The sequence below is a fragment of the Canis lupus genome, chromosome 12 (assembly GCF_011100685.1).
Source record: "Canis lupus familiaris isolate Mischka breed German Shepherd chromosome 12, alternate assembly UU_Cfam_GSD_1.0, whole genome shotgun sequence".
Taxonomy (NCBI): domain Eukaryota; kingdom Metazoa; phylum Chordata; class Mammalia; order Carnivora; family Canidae; genus Canis; species Canis lupus.
This window is the reverse complement of record NC_049233.1, coordinates 23,668,033-23,683,437: the sequence shown is the minus strand read 5'-3', so window position 1 is coordinate 23,683,437 and position 15,405 is coordinate 23,668,033. Positions and strand designations below refer to the sequence as shown.

General features: G+C 36.9%; 1 protein-coding gene across 13 annotated transcripts in view; it reads left to right on the top strand.

Annotated features, from left to right (window-relative positions):
• COL21A1 (collagen type XXI alpha 1 chain) overlaps positions 1-15,405 on the top strand; it is a 240,963-nt gene that overhangs the window by 147,469 nt on the left and 78,089 nt on the right. For 11 of the 13 annotated variants that reach the window (XM_038554370.1, XM_038554369.1, XM_038554373.1 and 8 more), the window contains 5 exons: positions 594-767; positions 1,788-1,865; positions 3,674-3,682; positions 3,994-4,077; positions 12,018-12,080. In XM_038554370.1, coding sequence (XP_038410298.1) covers positions 594-767; positions 1,788-1,865; positions 3,674-3,682; positions 3,994-4,077; positions 12,018-12,080 — 408 coding nt within the window. Of the gene's footprint in view, positions 1-593; positions 768-1,787; positions 1,866-3,673; positions 3,683-3,993; positions 4,078-11,325; positions 11,350-12,017; positions 12,081-15,405 lie in introns of those variants that run through there. The other 2 variants (XM_038554374.1, XM_038554375.1) reach the window with 2 other exon arrangements.

Sequence of the window (15,405 nt, the reverse complement as noted above, 5' to 3'; positions counted from 1 at the left end):
CATGATCCTGGAGTCCTGGGATTGAGTCCTGCATCAGGCTCCCTGAGTGGAGCCTGCTTCTCTCTCTGCCTGTGTCTCTGCCTCTCTCTCTCTCTCTCTCTGTCTCTCATGAATAAATAAATAAAAATCTTCAAAACAAAAAAAAAAAAGGCAGGTGAAAAAGAGGAGCCCTCAAAAAAATAGAGAATGAGCAATTGAAGAAGAAGAAATGATCAAGATGGTTTGAGTCATGGAGTTGAAGGAAGAAACTAAGTAAGATGGACTAGTTAAGGATCTAAAGTTGCAATGGAGTAAATAGGATGAGGAATGGGAAAAGCCATTTAGATTCAGAGGTTAAGAACTTATTTGTGACCTTGAGAATTGCTTCAGTAATTGACACATAAACTTACATATAATGGATCTATAATGCGAAGTAAGACTTCATAAATTAATTGGTGGCTAGAATTTGAGACCCAACTTGGGTCAAGGTGAATTAGTATATAACACAACCAGTCTGTGTAGTGTGGATTTATGGTTGGCTGCAAAGGAATGGGAACAAAGAAAATGAAAGATTATTAGGAATTTTATGAATCTTCCCTACTTTCTTCCTATAGACATTATTTGATGAAGGCTGGCATCAAATTCGTCTCTTAGTAACAGAACAAGATGTAACTCTGTATATTGATGATCAACAAATTGAAAACAAGCCCTTACATCCAGTTTTAGGGATCTTCATCAGTGGGCAAACTCAAATTGGAAAGTATTCTGGGAAAGAAGAAACCGTTCAGGTGGATAAGTAATGATTAGCTTTTTTCATTATATAAAGTGAGCTTTTGCTGTCTTTTGTGATAGTATTTATCACATTTAATTAAGTAGTTAACTGAATTATTGATTCCTTTAAGATAATAAAAATGGTCAGTTTATAAGTGGAATTGTGTGTTTGAGTGTGTGTATGAAAATGCAAAATTAGACTTAATAGATTTTGTAGGAATTCTTAGAAAAATGTTCCCCTGGGTTCAGGGTAGAATTCTACATTCTTATGAAACATTAATTTCATATTACCCAGGAGAAGCATAGATTAAATAATGAACTTGAAAAAGAGAATGTGATTAGAGCTTTGAGTTGGGAGCTATAAAATTTCTCTGCAGCTGTGAGGTTACAATCAGATTAATGAATTTCAGGATTTACTTCTTAAAACTGTTACTTTTTTGATATTTTTAAAAACTGGAGTATCTGTGGATTGAGAAATATGTTATAAAAAGATAGCCATTTCTTGAACAATCTGTTATTTGAAGAGGTGTGCTTTACCACTTTCTATCAAGGGAAGATTGCATGTTCAAATTATACACATGGTCTCTATATTTTAATGTTACATGTCAGAATGTAGTAAATATTTAAATAGCAATAGGTACTTGGACTACTCATCACACAACACTCCATGCCAGCAACTAATTTTTTTTTGTAATCAGAAATGTAGAGATTTAGGATAAATGCAGAAAGCCTGGGAAGGCTTATAAATGTTCTAGGAAATGCTCTTTAAGCGCTTGATACAGAGATGCTAAAAAAGCTCCAATGGGTTCCTGAAGGAAATTAGAGGTTTGTTTTTGGTGCTAGGGTTTTCCTAATGAATTTCCTTATGTGAATGCATCACCTCTTTAAACTGTATGTTAGGTATTCAAATTTAGTATTGCTAATATTTAGCTAAGTGCTATGATTTAAACCTTACATGACTGCTGATGTAGTTGGGTCATTCTTATTACACAGTTACCTTGGGCCTCAATTTTAACTTGATGGGGTTTATGTCCTAGTTTGATGTCCAGAAGTTGCGAATCTACTGTGACCCAGAACAGAACAACCGAGAGACAGCATGCGAGATTCCTGGATTTGTGAGTAGCATAGATTGTTTTTCCTCAAGTGTTGCTTCAGTACTTTAGGAGCAATAAATAAAAGATAATATGTGAGCCTTCATTTGATATGCAGAATTAATTTGTTAATTGTCAGTTCAAATAAAGTTACAATGATTAAGACATTTTGAGGTTCATAATTGAAATAAAAGAATAATGTTATCAGTGTGCAAGTGTGAATGGAAGAGTACAAGGAAATGTGTTTTCATACCTCAGTGTGATGTTTCTTGTATTCAAATGAAGCAGGGCTGGACCTGCTCTAGAGAAACGTAGAATTCTTGTTTGAATATCTGGAGTGTAAAATACTATACTTACTTAATTTAATATGTGGACAGAATACCCTACATAGCACCATTCTAAAGAGCAGGAAATGATTCATTTTCCTGTCCACCAGCACATTTTCTCAAACTATTATGAATATATAGGTTTCTTTTTGTTCTTGTTTCCTAAAGAAGATTTTCTTGTATTTTTAGGATATAAGAAACTTTCTATTTATGTAGCCATTTTGATTAATTAATCAAAGAAGGATAAAATTAAAAGCTAAAATGTTAGAGATGTTAGAAGGAAAATGTTAGAATCTTAAAATGTTAGAAGGAAAAAATTAAAAGCTAAAATGTTAGAGTCTGATTATATATGTGTGCTTGCAGGGTGTGTGTGTGTGTGATCATGATCCTTTTTCCCTTGGACAGAAAAAGAAAGGTATATTTTCGTAAGGCAAAAAGGGTAGAACATCGTAAAACTTTTTGCGGTGTGAATTCCCAGTGACATTTGAGTTCACGCCATAGTTCTTTCAGTTTATAAAGTCACACTACCATCTTTTTTCCTATCAAACTGAATAACCTACAAATCCACATGTACTGAAACCTTGAGGATGTAGAGCAATGCATTTAAAGGTTCTATAATAATATCAACCATGGAACCTTTTAGAGATGATTCATTCTTGGTGTTTTAGAGAGGTAATTGTTTAAACACTAGAACTTTTATTTTAGATACTTATAACTTGAAATACAGATCTCTAAACTCCTAAAAGTATTAATACATTATTACATTCTGAGAGTCCATTTTATATGCTGTATGTATTAGAATGTACATCTAATGTATGCTGTATGTATTGATATTTCTGCATCGATGTTATGTGAGCATTACCCTCCTACATCCTAAAAACAGGATTAGATGGTAGAGTTTGAGTTCTCACATTACTTTTTTTTGTGTTTTTATGTCTCCTTCCTTACTCTTAGGTGTGACTGCATGTAGCTTGTTAACTTTTGCATCTTTAGTCCCATGTTCTCATTTTATGATCTAATTTGTTATTGTTTGGATTATTAACCTATATAAGATCAGGTCTTTAGTAAGAAGCAAATTGTTTAGTGAGGAGGTCTCCTAAAGTAATATGCAGAAAATTTAATGCATGAAATTTGTGACTTTCTTAGATGTGTTTTGGCTTTTTTTCCTGGTTTTTAAAAGATTTCCAGAAAGTTCAAGAGAGTGTACAAAACTCACCGTGGGTTATTTTTGCTCCTGTGTGGCCATTATACCAAGCAGCTTTGGCATTTCCATTTCCTTGTTCTTCTCTTCATCATTGTTCATGTCCTTTATCCTACAGTAAATGTTGTCATAATGTGTATCAATGTTTTTTTTTTTTTTTAGGAGAATTGCACATAAATGGTTAGCTCTTGCTGGTTTTGATACTTCATGTATCTAGAACCGGGGCAATGAAATATCTATAAATTAGGTAGATAATTTAGAAATTTAAAGCATCTTTTAAAACACATTCATTGTTTTTCTTTCAGAATGGCGAGGTAGGCCTGGAAACTATTATTCTCCTTAAGGTAGTATTTGTCTTGTTGGACTGTTTAGCTTCTTTCCATTAACTGGTAAGTACATTACACAAACAGAACTCATTTTTATGTAGTTTGAGTATATTTAGTTTTCATAGCTTTTTTTGTGATTCAGAATGTCTTACTGGATTGTGCTAAATCAAATCGGAAAGTAGATGTGAGATATCTTTATCGTTTCACATGTATGTGCAGACACATACACGTACCTGTGCACACATGCATGTTTGTGTGGCTTTCCGTGTTTGTTGTTTATTTCCATTATTTCTCTGTAGTGCCTTAATGGTCCCAGTGATGTTGGCTCAACTCCAGCTCCCTGTGTTTGTCCTCCGGGAAAACCAGGACTGCAGGGTCCCAAGGTGAGTAATGCCTAATGCTCTTTTTTAAAAAACACACAAAAGCCAAACAAATGCACAAAATTCCTAGTCGTCATTGACCTGTTGTGAAATTTCTACATGATGCCTTAGAATAGTTTAAAAGCTGAGTTTTAGTGATTTTTTTTTAAAGTGTATTCCATTCTGTACTTGCCTTTGAACCTAGAACTGACACCCCTGGCCCACAGTAAAGTGAGAGAGTGTTATTAGTTCCTTTTCTGGTTTGTCTGTTTTTTCCCCCAAACATTGCTGCCAGATTCCCAGAAAGATACTTCCTTACAACCTTGTAACAGATGAAGAAACCGTGTTTGTTGAGATATGTTCTAAATCCTTAATTTATCAAAATGATTTTCAGATAGAAAAATAAAGTAGAAATATTAAAGTTGACTTCAATGTTATTTTTGAAGTCTAATTCTAAAGATAAAGGCATATATATTTTTTAATTGTACTTAATCATGTAATAATTACTTTGGGGAGTATGCTCGTTAGTCATGTTCATATGTGTACATGTTCCAGTTGCATAGATTAATTTGTATGTATATATTTTGTGGGTGTGTGTATATAAACATTTACATATTTGTGTATACATTTTTATATGATTGGAACCATGGTGTGCATACCATTTTATAACTAGTTACTTGGTATATAATGAAATAGTCTGAATATGTTTCTATGCCATTAAATATGAATGACTGTTTTTAAATTGATACTTATTGTGGAGTCACTTAGATCCAGCCTGATACTGAGATGTTAAGTGATTTGTCTACTATACATGAATCTTGTTCATTTTTTAAAAAAAGACTGATTTATTTGAGAGAGAGAGAGAGAGAGAGAGTACGCATGAGCCAGGATAGTGGTGGGGAACGGGAGAGGGAGAGAGAAAATCTTAAGCAGGCTCCATGCTAGAGCACTCAGCCCATCATAGGACTTGATCTCATGACCCTGAGATCATGACCTGAGCCAAAATCAAGTCATTCACTTAACCGACCAAGCCACCTGGGGTGCCCCTAAATCTTATTCATTTAATACTACCTTAAAATATCACTTAAATAAAAATAATGTCTAACTTGGAAGCAGGTATGATGTCCTAACCAAAAAGAGTATTTTACATAATCATTTATTGCTTGAGGTGCAATAATTATTAATTTTTGTTAACATGAATTTTGAAATATGAGTTATAAAGTTCATTTAGATGGAATTTCCTTAGTGTTTCAGTCACTATGAAAATTTTAGCTTTTAAACTGCTCATCTAAGATAATTTATTTCTTCCTACCTTTCATTCATGTTTCTTCTGTCCATTTTTATGTGATAGCTCATGGCCTGTTTCAGACTTAGCATCAAAATCAAGAAAGAAATGTAATTTAAGAAATAAAAGTGTACATTCACTATTTAATTTGCAGTAAATCTATTTGGCTTAGAATTTGACTTTAGTATATTATAATCAATTTACTCTTATAAACTATTTTTAGATTGCATTTAGGAAAGTTAATCCAGGTGTTCTTTGTTCTTTATAAAGTAATTACATGTTATTTTGGGTGCTTTTACATAAAGGAGAAGAAATACCTTTAGGATAGGATACTCCTAGGAGAATATACCTTGTAAAACAACTTGGTATGATCTACCAGCAGACTTCTTTTTAAAACATATACACACATGCACACACACACACACACACATATATATATAGCTTATTCAACTTGGAATATTATACATAAAATGATTTAATCTGTGAGAGATATAATACAGAAATCAAATTTGCATAATGTCTGATCTCTCAAAGGCCCCAGTGCTTTTCTGACTCCCAAGGAAGTTCAGGCCACCCCAGGGTCTCTAAAGGGCTGTCCACTTTTGTGAGGCATCAGATACCTCTGATGTTTTCTGAACCTTTATTAGTGGTCTGTTAGGTGTCTTGTATGTTCATGTATGTTCCTACAGCAGATTTTAAGCACACCCTTTGTCTTATCTGATTAAGGCTTCTGATACCCAGTATTTCCAAGTTTAATGTGTTCCTCATTTTCTTTTCTTAGTCATAATCTCATGCTATTGCCACCTACCACTTTAAGTGAAATTGCAGTTTTCCACCAATCTTCAAATTGGCGTGCCTTCTTGATCTGCTTTCCATTTTCTTCAGAAAATCTGGCCAGAGGACAGGAACACACACACACTCTTCCATCTTTTTAGTGCTCTTTCCCCTGGAGGTGGTTCCTTACCCACATCAGGGACCTTTATGTGAAAAACAGAATCCCTAGCAACCCTCTGAGTTTTATTTCCTTTAGAGAATCTCTGGCTTGGGGAATTAACAGGGTTTTAATTAGATTAACAGAACTGAAACTAAAACAGATGAAGCAATTTTCCTATAGATCCAACTGAGATTTATTGGCCATTTTTATTAGACGTTCTCTGGAAAGTTTTGCGGATGTCCATCAAAAAGAGTTACCTGGGAAGAACAGATCTAGTCTTCCTATTAGCCAGAAATAAAGATCTGGGAGCTGAGAGTCAAGTCCTCAGACTGAAACAGGAGAAATTCCTATGGATGGTTGGGTCAGAGCTTATTCAAAAATAAAATCATTGGTTTAAAATTCTCTGTTTCCAAAAGATGTGACAACCCTATGGGAAAACGAGGTCAAGTTAATGATGTTATCCTATACATAGACTTAACATGGCATTGTAACTCTACAATAAGCATAGAAAAAAAAATATTAATTCCTGGATTGTGAGTTCCTTGAAGAATAGTTAATTCATTTTGTATCCCTAATGTCAAACAGAGGGAGTGATCAAATTAATAAATCTGTTGGAGTAATTTTATATGCACGCACTTCACAATGAAGGTTAATACAAATTAAGTTCTCCTTTGGGTTTCCAGTGTCTGACACAGTGCTTAATGGTAATGGTTTTTTTATTTAATGAATCATGAAATCATAGAAAAAATAAGATTCACCTCTCTTTCCAATTAACCTATATGGGATGCCTTTGTTGTGACATGCAAGATCCAGGCAATCCCCAGTTTACCAACTCCCCTTTCAAAAGACCTTTGCTGGCAAATGGCAGCTTCTTCCCCCACTTTAGTCATCCTAGGAACATTTGTGGAAACAAGCTACTCACATTTATTCTAACCTTGGTGTTAGATCTTTTATTTCAGAAGTGGAAAGAAGGCATTTTTCTTTTTTTAGGAAGAAACAATTTCTATTTTTTTAAAGATTTTATTTATTCATGAGAGGTACAATGAGAGACAGGCAGATACATAGGCAGAGGGAGAAGCAGGCTTCATGCAGGGAGCCTGATGTGGGACTGGATTCTGGGACTCCAGGATCACGTCTTGAGCTGAAGGCAGATGCTTAACCACTGAGCCACACAGGCGTCCCAGAAGGAACAATTTCTTACTAATCCTTTTCTCTGAAATGCCACTCTCTCTGCAACTGTATCTCTGTTGATGTCCTTTGCTTCACCCTCAAGATACTACCATTAGAGATTCATTCAGGCTATCAAAGTAACCTCTGGTTAAATACAAAAGCCTTTGGAAAATTTCAGGGGCCCCTGGGCATTCACATTTTTATGTTAATTTTCCCAGACTAAGTGGATTCCTTCTAGCCTGAGAGAGTGGGTGTTTGAATTTTGAGGGAGGGAAGAGGTTGTGTTTAGGCAAGACCTAAGAATAGGTTTTAGGTCAGTTACTCCTGCAGAGGGTAGCATGAAGCACAAGGAGTTTTGAGAAGAGGGCTTGAACACTTGGGAATTGGGCTTAGCTGGAGAGTTCCAAAGACATTTGTTTCAGATGAGCAATTGCAGATATTAGCTTGCTCTTGCAAGCACAAATGTTTCTTACTCTGATTATTCATATTTACACTACTTGAGAGGCCATATTCAGAGATGTTTCAGCTTAGTCCATGACATTTCCACTGCTGTCAACAACTCAAAAATCCTGTGGCATGAGTTCAATTCAACATAAGTAAGTATTGCTTTTCGGCTGAACACATAGTTTTTTAAAATTCAAAATATGGAAATGTTTCAACTAAATTAGCAGAAAGTGGATTGGGAATTTAGTCACAGTTGTACAATAATAGGGCCTATGTCTCATTTAATGTATTTGGAAATTGTTTTCTCTGTTAAATTTGCTAACAGTCCCCAGGTCTGGTTCTAATCAGTATATGCATTTTAATGTGGGTAGGGTTGTAGTGTGCAGGAGCGTGGACTCTGGAACTGAATTGGCTGAGTTCAAGTGCCATCTCCACTACTGCTGTGGGACCTTGAGCAAGTGACCTAACCTTCTGGGCCCCAGTTTTCCTATATAGGGGCCTCATTTTTCCTATATAAAAAAATGGGAATAATAAAATTCTGCCTGGGATTATTATGAGAATTAAGTAATTTAGCATATGTAAATCTTTTATGGCAGTGCTTAGCATACAATAAACGATAAAGATTGAGCATTAGCTTTTTTTTATTTTTTATTTTTTTGTATATTTTTTATTGGAGTTTGATTTGCCAACATATAACACCCAGTGCTCATCCCGTCAAGTGCCCCTCTCAGTGCCTGTCACCCAGTCACCCCATCCCCCCGCCCACCTCCCCTTCCACCACCCCTTGTTCGTTTCCCAGAGTTAGGAGTCTCTCATGTTTTGTCGCCCTCTCTGATATTTCCCACTCATTTTTTCTCCTTTCCCCTTTATTCCCTTTCACTATTTTTTATATTCCCCAAACGAATGAGACCATATAATGTTTGTTCTTCTCCAAATGAATGACTTCACTCAGCATAATACCCTCCAGTTCCATCCACGTTGAAGCAAATGGTGGGTATTTGTCATTTCTAATGGCTGAGTAATATTCCATTGTATACACAGACCACATCTTCTTTATCCATTCATCTTTCGATGGACACCAAGGCTCCTTCCACAGTTTGGCTATTGTGGACATGAGCATTAGCTTTTATCACAGTAATACACATTGAATTTTTATTTTATTTTTTTTTTTTTGTTTTTTGTTTTTTTTTGTTTTTTTTTTTTTTTTAATTTATTTATTCATGAAAGACACGGAGAGAGAGAGAGAGGCAGAGACACAGGCAGAGGGAGAAGCAGGCTCCATGCAGGGAGCCCGACGTGGGACTTGATCCCGGGTCTCCAGGATCACGCCCTGGACTGCAGGCGGCGCTAACCCGCTGAGCCACCCGGGCTGCCCTGAATTTTTATTTTGTTTGGTCTTCTCTCCAAAATTAGTGTCTTACTTTATTTTCCCAATTGTATGGAAACAACATCAAACCTTCCTGAGTTTTTGCAAATTAGTAGGACAATAGTCAAAATAACCAGTAACATCTACCAGCAATAATAGAACCTGCAAAAGATATTATTTTCCCTCTTGAGCCTGTTCACCAGTGTAACGATCCTTTTGAAGTCACATTGGATTTATCTTGTGTGTGATTTTTTCTGTCTTGGAAACTTAGTTTTTATTTATTTAAAATGTTGTTAATATGTTTTCTATCAGGTTTAATCTGATTGGTAGTGAAATGAAATAGAGAGGCCAGGCAAAAATTGGTGGAGGCAAGCTTTTAATGGGATGCACCCTCACTCTCAGGCGAGGTTCTACGGCCTGCAGGGGAGGGAGAAAGTGGGAAGTCGGGCAGAGAAGTCGCCCCAAAGGGAGTACCTGTGAGCTTTTTAAGTGGGGAGGGGTAAGGGGTTGTGTCTGTATGGGGTGATAACTGCTTATGCCCTTATATGGGATCTGGGTAAGGTGTGGTTCAGGTTTCCAGCATAGGTCCTGTCTCCCCCTGATGATGTGTCCTTGGGTGGTCTGCTGGTGGTGGGAAAGTTCTGAGGTGGGGGTAACAAGGTGGAGGATCCACCACCATTTTGTTGGTGCCTCCTGATCCCCCCTGATCCCGCCGGCTCAACATTTCCTACTTTTATGCAGTGTTAAAACACAAACCTTGTATCTTGTACCAAAGGTGTAATTCCAGCATAATAGAGGATAAACCATCTCATAATCATAATATCATAATAGAGGATAAACCCTCTCAGATCCTTTTGATATCCTAGGTTTTGCTGATAATTAATACTTTGCAAGTAAAGGGGGTCACTAGCAGGAAATTTGATTTAAAATAAATCAGTTGGCAAATATTTATTGAATCCCTGCTTGTACCCAGCATTGTCAGCCTTCCTCATCCCCTAAAAAAGAGAATATAAAGACCCTGTTTTCAGGAAATCTCAGTCCAAATGATAAATGAAGATAAATTAAGGCAAAACTGAGAAAACTCTACTTAATAAAAGATCAGTGATAGGAGCTGCTCTAGCGTTTCAAGAGAAAAAGGCATCCAGGAAAAAAGGAGTAATTGATTCTTTATTGGAAAAGGAAGAAAAACTTCTTGCCAGGAGGAAAAAAAAGTGATAGAATTTGTTGAAAGATAGCAAGTCTAATTTGAACATGGATAAAGGATGGCAGAGAGGCTAGAGATTAAAGTGATCCTCTCAAAAAAACTCTGCCTTGAGAACCAGAATGTTACTCCTTAATGCCAGGCTAACAGTGGAAGTTCTTAGGTTAAGATTATAAATTCCGTATCTTCAGCGAGACATGACATGTTTCAGCATTATTTTTCTCCCTGGATTTACAGTTATTCTTCATCTCTTTTAAAAATGACATTTCCATTCTTCTCAGCCTTTCCTCATGCTATGTCTCTTGGACAGCTCCTAAGTAAAAAGCCCATCCCTCCTTCATTGGCCACTTAATGGAGTTCACATAGTTCTTTCTATTTTCCATTTTATGTTTCAGGAACTAATCTCTCTAGCCAGTCGCCTGAGGTAGTATTTCAGACCTGCAAATTTGGCTCTGTGAAAGTACACTTAGTATTGGTGTTCAGTTAACTTACAATTTTTGGGGTCCTGTGTGAATAATTTCTTGATATAAATGATGAATTATTGAGCTGAAATAAGTTGCCTGGTCTCTGTGCAGAAGTTTACTGATACTGATCACTGAGACTTCAGGTTTTTAAGCAAGATGTCCCATATGGCTCTCGTGGACTCAGCAATAGATTAATATGATATTAATTGTGAAGTAGTTTTATAATTAAATTATACAAAACCCTCACCTCACAAATAATGTTGCTTTCATTGCTTTTTTCATGGGTAGTAACCATCCAAATGGTCAGTACTGGCCATTGGGCAACATACTAGAATTCCATAGATTGTGCCTGGGCTCATTGTCATGTCATGGAATAACGTTCTTTGGATATCCTTGGTTTGTGGAGGCAAAGGTCATTTGTTCATTTCTTAGGTATTACATGTGTTCAAGGACTATGGAAGTTGGGCAAAGTTGTTTGGTTTGGGCCTCTCTCTCATATAAATATTTAGATTTAAGATTTTTAACATTAAAATAAGGTTATAAATATAGTCAAAGAGACACATTGGACTAAAAGAAATGACCATTATGCAGGTTTAAACTTGACTCCTATGTGTAAGATCGTATAGCCTGTGGACTTTTTTTTTTTTTTTAAAGAGATAATTGAAAATTGAATTATTATATCATAGGTCATTGATATTGGTAGTTTAACATTTAAAGTAGAATTAAATCTAAATAGAATAGAGTTATGAAGGAAAGATGGCTATCACTGAGACCGTATTTGCTGTAACACTTTAGTTTCTTCAGAATTCTAAAAATGTATCCTGTACTGACATTTTCATTGGTGAAAAGAACTTGTTATACCTGGTATGCTCACAGAGATAAATCATTGAAAATTTTACGTAAGAAAAAGCCTTTATTTGGTAATGTGGGCATTTAAAATATGCAATTATTTTTCTAACCCTATTTTGGGATGTCTGTTTTTTGTTTTGTTTTTAAAAAATACAAAGAGCTACAAATAATGGAATTGGCTTGAAACTTAAAAGGGCTCTGACAACTGCAGTGTGGTTGGTTTTGTATTGAGAAGTTCTTTTCCTTTCTAGGGTGAACCTGGACAGCCTGGGAACCCTGGCTACCCTGGACAATCTGGTCAAGATGGTAAGCCTGTGAGTACTGAAAGCTTAGTCATCTCCAGTACTGGGATTATGATGTCAAAGTAGAAATTGCACTGGGCAAAGTTAAATAGGCAAGGAAGACTTTACTTAAGACTACTGTAATAGGGAGAGAAATTGAACTCTACTCACTGTAACAAAAGGGAGAGCCCTTGAGTGTTGGGATGAGCTAGTGGAAAAGTACTGGAGGACTTTAGCCAGTTGATAAATGGGATGGAGCAAATTGAGTTACCCTGACTTTGGCAGATGTTTTGCTCTGTGAGTAGGCCATCTGTATTTGCTAGTTGGCAATCATCAAAGTTAGGGTACTGCCATCCCACAGAGACTGGAAGATCTGGGTACTTGACTTTCTAGATGATTATATTTCAAAGAGATGGCTCCTAGGTCCTTGAGAAAGACATTCCATGCTAGTTGTAAAACTGATAAGAAGCTTTTAAAAAGGTTTGCCACTCAAAGGGTCAGAGAAAGAATTTATAATTACAAATTATCTAGAGTAAATAAGAAAAGGGAGACAGACAGGGGCTGAGAATCAGGAAGAAGCCTGCCTGGAGTTTAGTTAAGCGGAGAGGAACGTTAAGCCTGGCTTGGTCAACAGAATCAGCATTCTAGTCACTTCATAGGTGCAATACTTGAAAATTGCATGCATCTTTGTTACATTTAAAAAGTTGTCCAGTAAGTATCAATGAATAGCTAGGTTCAGAAATCTTTTATCTTTTCCCTTCACATCTGTGGAAGTTTTCAAGTTAAAAATCTTTTTAAAAGAGATATTTCTTAAGGATATATATGCACTAGAATATACTTATAATCTGAAAAAAATAATATACTCTAAGTTTCAAGAGAAATTTAGGAACATTTTTGAATTAAGAAAACTTAAAGCAAATGCACTTAAAGCATTCTAGGCAGATATTTTCAGGTAGTTCAGTTCTCAACATGTTCATAAAAGTAAATAAACATTAGGAATTTGACTTTAAATGTTAAATAATTGTCACCAAAAAAGTATTTTCTAAGAGACTCCTTTTTTAAGAGGGAAAGTGAAGGGGTGCTGACGGAGGGAGAGAATCTTAAGCAAGCTCCATACCCAGCATGGAGCCAGACGCAGGGCTTGATCTCACAATCCTGGGATCATGATCTGAGCTGAAATCAAGAGTTGGACACTTAACTGACTGAATCACCCAGGTGCCTCTAAGAGATTTTCTTTATCATGAGACATTAATCTCTTGCCGTGAAGGATGGGAAGGTTTGTATTGTGAGCCAGTAACGTTTAAAGAATGAGGGAAACACAGCCCAATGTTAAACCATCAGTACCCCAACCATCACAATACAAGAGCTTGTTAGTCTCTGAGAGAGGTTTGCTGACAAATTTAATTCGAAAATACAGCCAACTTTTGAAGAAGTAGTGATGTGCTGCGGCCTTTTATACCAGTGTTGTGTGGGAAAAGGGTTAAATATACAGATGAACCTCTCTAGAGAGAGACTGTCAAAGAAGGGAGCCTGCAGAGGTTGCAAGATGATGACCAAAGCTGTAGAGAGCTAAGGAGCTGCTGCGTGATTGGGGCAGTGCTGCTCAACTGACCCACCTGACTGCATTCTCCATGTACATTCTACATGGCAATGCATTTGGGAATTTTGAGATAGGAAGTGACTTGACTTGGGTTATATTTTAGAAAGATAAAGACAAATACCAAGTGGAGAGTAGATTATGTAGGGCAAAAGTGGAAGCAGGAGATCATGTGGGAGGTTATTTCAGGTTTTTTTTTTTTAAAGATTTTATTTATTTATGAGAGACCTAGAGGGAGAAGCAGGCAGAGGGGAATCCATTGTGGTACTCAGTCCCAGGACCCCAGGATCACGACCTGAGCCAAAGGCAGATGCTCAACCACTGAGCCACCTGGCATCCCTATTTCAGGGTTCTAAAGAAGAAATAAACATGGCTTGGACTAGGGCTATATGGTAAAAGGGAAGATATGTGGTCATATTCTGGATTATTTTTTTAATGTAAAGCTGGTCAGAATTGGTGTCAAATTAGATGTGAGGCGTGAATCAGGGAAGACTTGGAGGATCTTTGTGTGAACAGCACACTGAGCCAGGCAGCAGTGGGGGGAGTATGTCTTGTTTCCTAGGATGCTGAGAGAGGAATCTTGAGTTCAGGGATGTGTTTGAGAATGAAAATACACAGTTGGGACTTGTTAGCAATGTAGATTTATCTTTCCGAAGCCACCAGAGTGGATGAGATCATTTAGAGAGTGGACCACAGACAAATGGAGAGAGGAAGGGGGCAGTAGACCAAACCTTGGGCTGTCTTTAGAGGGAAAAAAGGGCAATGATGCAGCCAAGGAAATTGGGAAAGAAAGACTGGTGAAGTGGGAGGAAAACCAGGAGAGAGTGGCATCCTGAAAGCCAGGTGAAGAAAGCATTTCAAGAAGGGAGTGCTCAATTGTGTCATTGTTGCTAAGATGTTGAGAAAAGTGAGCTCTATGCCTAGAACATAGGATTTGCTGTATGGAGGTAGGGAGGCTCTTGATAAATGGGGATTAGGGAGGGTGGGTACAAAAGCTGAATTGAAATGGGCTCAAGAGAGAGTGTGAGATAAAATGATGACTGAATATAGAAGCTTTTTCAGAAGGGTAGAATGAGGATCAGATAAATGGAGCAATTGCATATTTAGGATGTGGAATAAAAAGGTCTTTTAAAAGATTGGATATGTTACAACATGTTTTATGATGAAAATGAGGCAGAAGGAGAAAAAAATCACTGATTTGGGAGATAAGGGATATTTGCAGGAAGAAAATCCTTAGGTAGATGGGAGGACATTGGTACAGTATGGACAGTTGAACCTTTATGTGGAGTAGGCCAAGCCGATAAGTACAGAAGTGGCCAGGTAGTGATTTGTGGGAGAAAAGATGAAAAATTTATCAGACTGCTTCTATTTGAATTGAATGAAGCAAAGAGGTTCTAAATCTAACATCTTTGGTATTATCCTTAACTCCTGTTGCATGCCAACATTTTCCTTGTGGTTCCTTACATCCCATCCTTTTCTTACTTTAAAGTGCCTTGTGACTTGGTCGCATTCCCTCACTGCACCTCCTTCCTCCTACTGAACACTACCCCAGGCCCTGTGTAAGTTTTCTCCTGATCACAGTGGGTGGGAGGAGTTTTATAACCATGTACCCTCCTCTTCCTGAAGACTTCTTTCCTGAGACCTGCTTTGTCTGTTATTGGCAGCTAGGGGACTGTCCTACTCCAAAGCAGATACACTTGATATACTGAAATGTCATCTGCTGGCACCCCATAAGGACATAGAGCTCCTCTGATGGTACTA